Source organism: Parus major, chromosome 28, assembly GCF_001522545.3.
Source record: "Parus major isolate Abel chromosome 28, Parus_major1.1, whole genome shotgun sequence".
NCBI lineage: Eukaryota > Metazoa > Chordata > Aves > Passeriformes > Paridae > Parus > Parus major.
The window spans coordinates 1,993,364-2,003,703 of record NC_031797.1 but is presented as its reverse complement, the minus strand read 5'-3'; the positions used below and the strand labels follow the sequence as shown (position 1 = coordinate 2,003,703).

The window sequence follows — 10,340 nt, the reverse complement described above, 5'->3', positions numbered from 1 at the left end:
CTGAGCTCAGAGCTGGACTCTGGGCTGATTTCTGGGTTCTTTGGCCCATCCCATCCTCCCTCCAGGGCACCTCTGGGCTCAGGGCTGGACGGGCTGCTGGCTGCTCCTAAATCAACTCCACACCCCCAGAGTGAACAATAATCCCGTTTTTTGCTGGGAAAGGGATCCAAGCCCTCCCTGGCGTGCCCAGGCTGCCTTACCCCCTTGTCGATGGTGTTGGTTTGGCAGATGGTGCCCTCGGCCGCGGGGATGCTGTTGGTGATGCAGCGGTTGCTCTTGCTCAGGCACCACAGCTCGCTGCACACTTCCTGCAGAGAGGGAGATTTGGGGGCACACAGGGGTGGGGAGGAGAGAGAGAAACAAAACCCAGATCAGGGTTTGCTGTGCCAGGGGCAGCGTCAGGTCCTGGAGGCACCAGGGGGGTGGGACAGGGGACACCAAGTGTCCTCAGCGTGTTGGGGACAACGTCAGCTCAAACCCTGCCAGCTGCACTCACCCCAAGGCCACTGAGAGCTGTCCTCCTCCTCTGGGCTCAGCCTAAGCACTGGGATTCCCTGGGCTCAGCCTAAGCACTGGGATTCCCCAGGCTCAGCCTAAGCACTGGGATTCCCTGGGCTCAGCCTAAGCACTGGGATTCCCTGGGCTCAGCCTAAACACTGGGATTCCCTGGGCTCAGCCTAAACACTGGGATTCCCTGGGCTCAGCCTAAGCACTGGGATTCCCTGGGCTCAGCCTAAACACTGGGATTCCCTGGGCTCAGCCTAAGCACTGGGATTCCCCAGGCTCAGCCTAAACACTGGGATTCCCTGAGCTCAGCCTAAGCACTGGGATTCCCTGGGCTCAGCCTAAGCAGTGGGATTCCCCAGGCTCAGCCTAAGCACCTCCGGGGCTCCCTGGAGGTTCCCTGTGCCTCAGGGGTCACCTCTCCTTGGGCACCTCGGTGTCACCTGAGCCAACCCCACTGTCCTTGTCCTCACCCCTCTTCCCAGGGGTGTTCCCAGTTCTGCACCAGGCTGAGCCCATTCCACGAGCATCCCAAAGCCAGGAGGATCCAGAGCTGCCTCTGGGGCTCCCTGGGAGCATCTGGGGCACAGCTGGAATGTCCCTGCTCACAGTGACACACCAGGGCCATCACCAGCCAGCCTAAGAATCCCAAAGATTCCTCTGGAATGTTTAGAGCTATAATAGAATAAATATTATAATACAATAATATATAATATTATAATACAATAATACAATAATATATAAATATAATTATATATTATATATTATATATTATCTATTATATAATATATAACATATATTATATAATATATAACATATATTATATATTATCTATTATATAATATATAACATATATTATATAACATATATTATATATTATATAATATATAATATATAATACAATACATATAACATATAATATATAATATATAATATATAATATAATACATATAATATATAATATAGAACATATAACACATAACATATAATATATAATATAGAACATACAATATATTAAATAGTGAACATATTATATATAATATATTAAATATTATAAATATGATAAGTATAATAAATATAATAAGTACAATAACTATAATAACTATAATAACTATAATAAATATAATAAATATAATAAGTACAATAAATATAATAACTATAATAACTATAATAAATATAATAAATATAATAAATAAAATAAATACCATAAATATAATAAATATAATAAAATAATGCCAGATCCCAAAACAGCCCTTTCAGAACTGGGCACCTCTCAGTGTCTGCTCAGTGCAGTTGTGTCCACTGGGTGACTCCAGACCTCTTTCCAGGAGTTTTCCTGGGCCACAGATCCTGAGCTTCAGCCCATCCTGACCTCTCAGAGCTCCAGCAAACAAAAATCTTCCCTTGGCTGTCTCAGGACCCACCCAAAAGTGAAATCAGAAAGTCCAGGCCCTTCCCATCTCCTGTGGCACTCAATCACCTGTGAACTGCAAAGTGACCCCTAAAATCTCATTTCCTGACTGTCCTGCCTCATCCCCATCCTGCTGCTGCTCCTACTGAACAACCCATGGAAATCTCGCTGTTCTTCAGGAGCAGCTTGTCATGACTGAGGTTATCCAAAATGTTAACCAGGTTCAGTGTCAGTGACAGAAGCTGTGCTGAGATGGGGAGCAGAGCCTGAGCTGCCACACCTGCTGTCTGTGCCATGGAATCATGGAATTCAGCTTGGAAAAGCCCTCTAAGATCAAGTGCAACCATCGACCCAGCACTGCCAGGCCCACCACTAAACCATGTCCGTTTTTGGACACTTCCAGGGATGGGGCCTCCACCAATGCCCTGGGCAGCACCTTCCAATGCCTTAATACCCTCTCAGTGAAAAAAAAATCCTAATATCCAATCTAAAGCCACCCTGGAGCACCTTGAGGCCATTTCCTCGTGTCTTGTCATTTGTCACCTCGGACAAGACTGAGCCCCCCAGCTGTCCCCTCCTGCCAGGGACTTGTGCAGAGCCAAAAGGGCCCCCTGAGCCTCCTTTTCTCCAGGCTGAGCCCCTTTCCAGCTCCCTCAGCCCCTCCTGGGGCTCCAGACCCTTCCCAGCTCCATTCCCTGCTCTGGACACGCTCCAGCCCCTCAAGGTCCTTCTTGTCAGGAGGGTCCCAGAACAGCTCCCAGGATCTGAGATGCCTCAGCAGAGCCAGCACAGGGGACAGTCCCTGCCCTGCTGGTCCTGCTGGCCACACCATTCCTGACACGAGCCAGGACATCCTGGGCATTCCTGACCCCTGGGCACACTCTGGCTGCTGGACCCAGTGAGGTGACGGCCCGGGCTGGATCCAGCCTTCCATCCCTAAATTCCTGACCCTGGGCTGGATCCAGCCTTCCATCCCTAAATTCCTGCCCCTAAGGGCTGGATCCAGCCTTCCATCCCTAAATTCCTGCCCGTAAGGGCTGGATCCAGCCTTCCATCCCTGAATTCCTGCCCCTGGGCTGGATCCAGCCTTCCATCCCTAAATTCCTGCCCCTGGGCTGGATCCAGCCTTCCATCCCTAAATTCCTGCCCCTAAGGGCTGGATCCAGCCTTCCATCCCTGAATTCCTGCCCCTGGGCTGGATCCAGCCTTCCATCCCCAAATTCCTCACCCCTCCGGGCTGGATCCAGCCTTCCATCCCCAAATTCCTGCCCCTGGGCTGGATCCAGCCTTCCATCCCCAAATTCCTCACCCCCCGGGCTGGATCCAGCCTTCCATCCCTAAATTCCTCATCTCCTGGGCTGGATCCAGCCTTCCATCCCCACATTCCTGCCCCCGGGCTGGATCCAGCCTTCCATCCCCGCATTCCTGCCCCTGGGCTGGATCCATCCCCGCATTCCTGCCCCTGGGCTGGATCCATCCCCTCATTCCTGCCCCCAGAGCAGCGAGGATCCCCCAGTTGTGGCTGACTCAGCGGCTGGGAATCCTCAGTGGCGGAGGGTGAAGGGATGAGCTGGGGATTGCTCTGATCTCCTGCAGCCCCCGGGGCTGGGAGAGCCGTGCTCCAGGGAGAGCTGGCACAGGGAAGGTGGGAGGCTCCCCAGGGGCTGTGCATGGCAGCTGCAAAGGGAATTTGGCTCCCATCTCCTGGGGGAAGGAGAGAGTCTTTCCCATCTTCAGGCATCCACCCCTCTGTGATGCCCTGGCAGAGCCAGGGTGACCTGGCTGGTCCTTCCTGGGAAGCAGGAGCCCCTTCTCCCTGTCACCTTCCTGGTGACTTCCCAGCTTCAATCAGAGAGTCACGGGTTGGTTTGGGTTGGAAGGGACCTCAAAGATCACCTTGTTCCAACCCCAGACACCTTCACCAGACGAGGCTGCTCCAAGGCTGGTCCAGCCTGGCCTGGGACCTTCTCCATCCTCATTGCACCCATCAGTCACCCCCTCTCCTGGCCTGGAGGAAGGGATGCTCTGGAGTTTGTTTCCAGGGACACAGGGCTCACACATTGCCCACCCAGGTTTTCCTGCACACAGCCCAGCCCTGGCACCCTTTGGGTTTCTTCCAAACCACGGCAAGGCTGGAGGGGTCACCCAGGGACATCTTTTGTGACCCTTGGATATGAACAGGGGTGTCTTCCTGGGCTGAAGATGAACCTGGAGATGGGCAAGGCCCATTCCCTGCCTCTGGCTCAGCTGAGCAGGGGCACAGACCCCAGTGGGTGACATGGGACATTCTTTGGTGCACATTCTTTGGAGTCAGACTGCTCCTGCTGCACCTGCCCCATGTCTGAGCCCCTGGGCCCTGTTCAAGGCACCAACTTTGCCCTTTTCTCACCAGGATGAGCTGGTGGCAGCACCAGGAGCTGGGCAGTGACAGCCTGGCTCACACCAGGGCACTCCCACGGCACAGCTGGGCTGGGCTTTGCACAGAGACAGAGAAACTGAGCCCTGAGCTCACGTGTTTGCTCCTTCTCAGCTTCCCAGGGCACGAACTGGAGCTGGAAAAGACCTCTGAGATCACTCGGTGCCACTTTTGAATGACCCCCGAATTTTCAGCCAGCCCAGAGTGCCACATCCAGGCGCTCCTTGGACAGGTCCAGGGATGGCTCCCCTTCCAATCCCTGTCCATGGAGAGGTGTGCCCCTGCTGCCAGTGCATCCCACTGCTGCCTCCTCCGTTCCCCTGGAAGAGCGTGGATGCTCTCAGGAGCTCCAAGCAGCCCCTCCATGCAGATGTTCCCTGGCAATGTTCAGGGCATCAGCAAAGTGCCAGGCTCAGATCCAGGAAAACTCTTTTCTCCTGGAGCAGCCTTTCCTTTTTCAGTGTTTTCCTGGGTTCAGAACCAGGGGATGAGGTGGCAGGGACAGGGGTTGGGTGGGCAGCAACCTCCAGCCCATCCCTCACCCCACCTGGGACAGAGACTTTTCCCTTCCTGAGTTTGTATGAGCAGCACAATGAATTCAGGTAAGGATTATGGAAAACACATCCTTGCACAAAGAGAGGGGAGCCTGGATGAGGGGGACCAGCAAGAAACCCCCTTTTTCCAAGGGGTTAATCTGACCCAAAGTGAGCTGGGAGCAGCATTTATGGACAGGATAAATGTGTGTTTCCCGTGTGCTGTCCCAGGGGAGCCCACCGGGAGCTCAGCCGTGCCCTGCTTTGGAGCAGGACAGCGATGTGAGCAGCAGGGACAGCCCCATGGACCTTTCCTTCCCCCCATCCTCCCTGCCCCGGCCCTGGGAACCGATAGTAAAGCAGGAAGGCTCTCTACCCCGTATTTACACTGGCGGGATTTGACTCCGTACTGGAAGCGGCACTGCTCGTCGGCATCGTAGGCCTGGCCCGGGGCCACCGTGGGGTAGATGAAATCCTGCTTGGGAGGAGCGTTGTTCAGGCACAATCCCATCCCGGAGCTGGAAGCAGACAGGGAGAATCAGAGCTCAGAAGGGCTGAGGGCAGAGAGAGCACTTGAGGTGGGGGATCAGCAGCTGCCACTCCCGGCTCTGCTGGAGCTGAGCTTGGCTGCCCTGAGGGGACAAATCTGGGTCTGCTCTGAGCAACAGAAAATGCTCTGAAATCCTTCCAGCTGTGTGCCCTGGGCTGGAAAACACACCCTGGATCCAAGGGAACTCTGCAAGTGTTGATGAGGGTTCATAGAATCCTGGAATCTCCTGAGCTGGATCCCCCAGGGATGATCAGTGCAGCCCCTGGCCCTGCCCAGACCCCCCAACAAGCCCACCCTGAGCATCCCTGAGAGCGCTGTCCAAACGCTCCTGGAGCTCTGGCAGCCTTGGGGCCGGGCCCATTCCCTGGGGAGCCTGGGCAGTGCCAGCAGCCTCGGGGAGAAGAACCTTGCCCTGAGATCCATCCCAAGCCCTGGCACAGCTCCAGCTGTTCTGCAGGCTGTCAGAGTGCAGCAGATGTGCTCAGAACCCTCAGGTGGGCAGAGGGGCTGCTCCCCCTCCCAGCTATGAAACCTCAGCTGAAAGCAACCAGAGCCCCCCTCTCCAAGCCTGAGCTCCTGCTTGCCAGAGCTCCGTAGGAGCATCCAAATTCAGCCAGAAACTCCTTCCCCTCCCCTTTCCTGGCTGCTCTCTGAGCTCTCCCTAAATCATGGCTGCTGTCATCACCCCCAGCCCCAAACCCTGCACACTCCATGTCCCACTGGAGGCTCTGGCATGGCCAGCACGGAGCACGAGGAGCGGGGATAAACTCTCCATCCTCCTCCAAACCTGCCAGGAGCTGGGGGTCAGCAGAGGCCGAGGCAGCCTGGCCATGGCATGAGGTCACCAGCGTGGGGGACAGGCCCAGCCACAGCTGCCAGCTGTGGGATTTGCTGCTGAGCCACGAGGTTTGGCCAGGCCTGGCAGGACAGAGGGAGCCCCTCGGGGAGAGCCTGGCTGCTCCTCTCTCTGCGTTCCAGGAGCTGAGCTCTGCTCTCCAGACTCCCTGGGGGCTTCCCCCCACACTGACCCCACGTTTGTGCTGCTCCCAGTCTGCCCTCCAGCCCTGCCCACTCCTTCCTTCAGCAAGTGCTGCTGTCCTACAAAAACCCCAGAAAAATGGATCCCAACTGGTTCCTTTGGGATAGAAACCTGGGGGCTGCCTGAACCCTGCACAAGGGCTTGACTCTGGCATGGTGACAGCCTCGAAACTCTGGGATTTAGGAGCCTGAAGCATGGTTTGGGTTGGGAGGGACCTTAAAATTTGTCTCATTCCACCCCTGCCATGGCAGGGACACCTCCCACCATCCCAGGCTGCTCCAAGCCCCGTCCAGCCTGGCCTTGGGCACTGCCAGGGATCCAGGGGCAGCCCCAGCTGCTCTGGGCACCCTGTGCCAGGGCCTGCCCACCCTCACAACAAAGAAATTCCTCCTGATATCCAATCCAAACTGCTCTCTTTTAGTTTGCATCCACGCCCCCTTGTCTTGTCCCTTCTCCTGAATCCTAAAGGTGCTTTTTTAAAGGAAAGAAAACCAAATTCTTTGCCCTGCTTTGCTCATTCACTCTGAAAACTCGTCCTCACTGCCTGGAGAAAGTGTCTGCAGCACACAGACCCAATCCTGTCCCAGACCCTCCTTCCCCACCACACCAACCCTTCTCTGCAGTTCCTGGCTGAATTTCAGAACCAGCCAAATTCCCCCAGCGGGAACTGATCTATTTGTGATGTTCCTGGACGTGGGGAACCCAAATAGAGCTCCCCCAGCCACAACATAAATGGGTTTAGACATTCAACAGGCAGGAAAACCACGGGGAAGGGCTAAAGGAAGGAGAGAATGTGACTCTGGGGACAGGATGAGGTGCTGGGACATAAGACAGGAGGTGCTGGGCGATTCGGGGGCTTTGCTTTGGCTTTCCCCCCTCGCCACAAGAAACTGGGGGAGGCTGGGAGAAGGGCAGGGAGGGGTGTGTTCCTTACTCCAGGAAGCTGGTGATGTAGTCCCTGCTGCAGGTGGACCACACGAAGGGGTTGGTTTTCATGGTGATGTGAGCAGCCATCAGCTTGGCCGTCTCCTGCCCCCGCGAGCCGCAGCTGTTGCCGACCCCGTCGTGGTTCATGCCGAACCTGGAAACCCCCAGGGCACAGAGTGGGATCAGCCGGGCTCTGGCACACCTGGAGCGTCCAGGGAAGGGATTCCAGGCGCTGGAGGAGGCAGCAGGAGCACCAGGGGTGCTGCACTCACGTGTGGCCGATCTCGTGGGCGATGGTGAAGGCCGTGGCCAGCCCGATGTCCTCGTTGATGCTGCAGCTCCGCTCCCGCTCGCACATCCCACCCACGGGGGCCAGGCCTGGAGAGGGGACACAGCTGTCACACAGGGTGGCTGAGGGGACCTGGGGGTGGCTGGGGACTGCCTGAGGTGCTTCAGTAGCACAGCCAGGTCCTTCTCACCACTGGGCTTTGGGGTGGGCTCGTGGCTCTTGCAGGGCATGGCCACTCAGCACTGATGGTAAATTAACACTGACAGGCTCAGAAATGCTAAGAAAGGATCAAAATCCTCTGAATTTTGTATCCAAATGGTGCAGAAGGGAGCAGACCTTGGCACAGCCCTGGTGGGGGAATCTCTGATGGGCTGCACCAGCTCTGGGGCATCCAAACGTGGCCAGGGAGAGCTGAGCAAGCCAGGATCCAGCCTTGGCTCTGCCTGGCACCTCCCAGGATCCCAGCACGGCTCATCTGGAGGTCTGGATGATGCTGAAATTGCCTCTGAATTTTGACAGCAAATTCCCCCTGCCCACCCCAGCAGCACAAACTGTGCCACTGCCCCAGGCCAGGGCAGGGTCTGGCTGTGCCAGTGGAATGATTTGAGCCATGGAAGCACCTCCAGCCTCCCTCCCAGGCTCCTCAGAGAGGGGCAGAAATCCCCCCCTGCCTGCTCAGTCTAGAGCTGGGTGAGACAAACGAGGAGCAGCAGCCAGAGAGGGCTGCAGGGTCCGGCTGGGTTTCGCAGTGTCAATAAAAACTCCCTTTACAGCCACCACAAAACAGCTGAATTTCCCCCTGCTCAGCCAGGAATGCTCCAGCAGGCCAAGGACAAGCCCTAAATGCGAGTGGTTCTGGATCCTCAGGCTGGAGCTGGCCCAAGGATGGAACAGAGGAGAGTTCTGGGCCCAGCCGACCTCAGGGCTGCTGGTTCTGTGTTCACAGAAGGCACAAGGGGCTGGAAACCACTGGTCTGGTCCTGGCCCTGCTGCTGGTGCTGGGCAGGACTTCACCTTCACTGGGAAGGGGATGGCACAGTGGGAAAGTTTGGAACAGGTGGGAAGGGATGGCACAGCTGGAAAAGGGATGACACAGCCCATCCTCATCACATTCCCAAAGCTCTGTGTGCTGCTGGGAGCTGCTGGGGTGAATTCTACTCACCCAGGGTGCCACAGGGCTTGTTCTTGTAGATGCAGATGTCGTACCTGAGAGGGAGAGAAGGCAGCATTAAGGACACTTCTGATTTTGGGTGTTGTCATTTCAGCTGTGTGTTCACATCCAAACCACTCCAAACCAGCCCAGGGAACATTTCTGGTGTGGACAGTACCTGAGGTGACAGGGAGGACAGCACTCACTTTGCCCAGGCTGAGATTCACTCAGGGTTTAATGACATCTCCTGTCCTTTCTCTCCAGGGCAGAGCTGAGCCAGGCCAGAGGTTTGGTTTTGATGAAATGTGTTGGTAGAGAATGAGAGGGAAGGGAACAGAGCTGGGAAGGTTCTGGAGCCCCAGGAGGGGCTGAGGGAGCTGGGGAAGGGGCTCAGCCTGGAGAAAAGGAGGCTCAGGGGGCCCTTCTGGCTCTGCACAAGTCCCTGACAGGAGGGGACAGCCGGGGGGGTCGGGCTCTGCTCCCAGGGAACAGGGACAGGAGGAGAGGGAACGGCCTCAGGCTGGGCCAGGGGAGGTTTAGATCAGATTTTAAGGGAATTTTCTTCATGGAAAGGATTATCAGGCATCAGAGCAAGGTGCCCAGGGCAGTGGTGGAATCGCCACTCCTGGAGATGTTAAAAACATGAGCAGATGTGGCACTTCAGGATGTGGTTTAGTGGGCAAGGGGATTCGGTCAAAGGTTGGACTTGATGATCTTGGAGGACTTTTCCAGCCTCAGTGATTCCATAAATCAGCAGGGACAAGGTTATTCCAGAGCTGGAGTTCTTTGGGTTTGGGTGGGTCCAGCTCTGCTCCCCAGCACTCCCGGGAGGCACCGGGGGAAGAGGACAGGGCCAAGCTCTGCCCTGTAAGCTCAGACCTCTTGCAGGAAATTGTATCAATCAAACAGAGAATCACAGAATCCAGCATGGTTTGGGTTGGAAAAGACTTTAAAAATCATCTCATTCCACCCCCTGCTATTCCTTCCACCATCCCAGGGTGTTCCAAACCCCATCCAGCCTGGCCTTGGACACAGGCAGGGATGGGGCATATGAAATTCTGATTAAAAACAAAACAAAGATAAAGAAAACATTTCAGTTTGAAAACATGTTCCATTTCAAACCCCACTGTGGCTTCATGAAAACGCTCCAGTGATTTTTTTTTTTGTATCTATTTTTTTTTTCCAGTTCAGTTCTTTACTGAGAATTTTCCAAACAAATTCAATCTGGGTTGATTCAAGGTGACTCTTCCCTCTGTTCCTGGCCTCGACTTCCAGCCATTGCATGAAGGAATCCACTGTTTGCACGCTGGGTACAAGGAAAGGTGAAACAAGGAGAGCAAAAACCTCCTCCAGATGGAAACGCAGCATCCTCAAAGTGGGGAGAGGTGGCAGCTCCAAATGAGACCAGTTTGGGTTAGAGAGGGAATATTCTCATTTCCCTGCAGGGAAAACATTTGGGGTTTGCAGATCTGGGCTGAGAGGGGCCAGGCTGAGAGCTGGGAATGCTGGGGTCAGCTGGGG

At 55.1% G+C, this 10,340-nt stretch overlaps 1 protein-coding gene across 2 annotated transcripts in view; it reads right to left on the bottom strand.

Annotated features, from left to right (window-relative positions):
• ADAMTS10 (ADAM metallopeptidase with thrombospondin type 1 motif 10) overlaps positions 1-10,340 on the bottom strand; it is a 64,060-nt gene that overhangs the window by 19,477 nt on the left and 34,243 nt on the right. For both annotated transcript variants that reach the window (XM_015651881.3, XM_015651882.3), the window contains exons 8-12: positions 8,832-8,875; positions 7,653-7,758; positions 7,388-7,534; positions 5,241-5,382; positions 201-308 (exon numbers count right to left, since the gene is read on the bottom strand). In XM_015651881.3, coding sequence (XP_015507367.1) covers positions 201-308; positions 5,241-5,382; positions 7,388-7,534; positions 7,653-7,758; positions 8,832-8,875 — 547 coding nt within the window. The remainder of the gene's footprint in view (positions 1-200; positions 309-5,240; positions 5,383-7,387; positions 7,535-7,652; positions 7,759-8,831; positions 8,876-10,340) is intronic.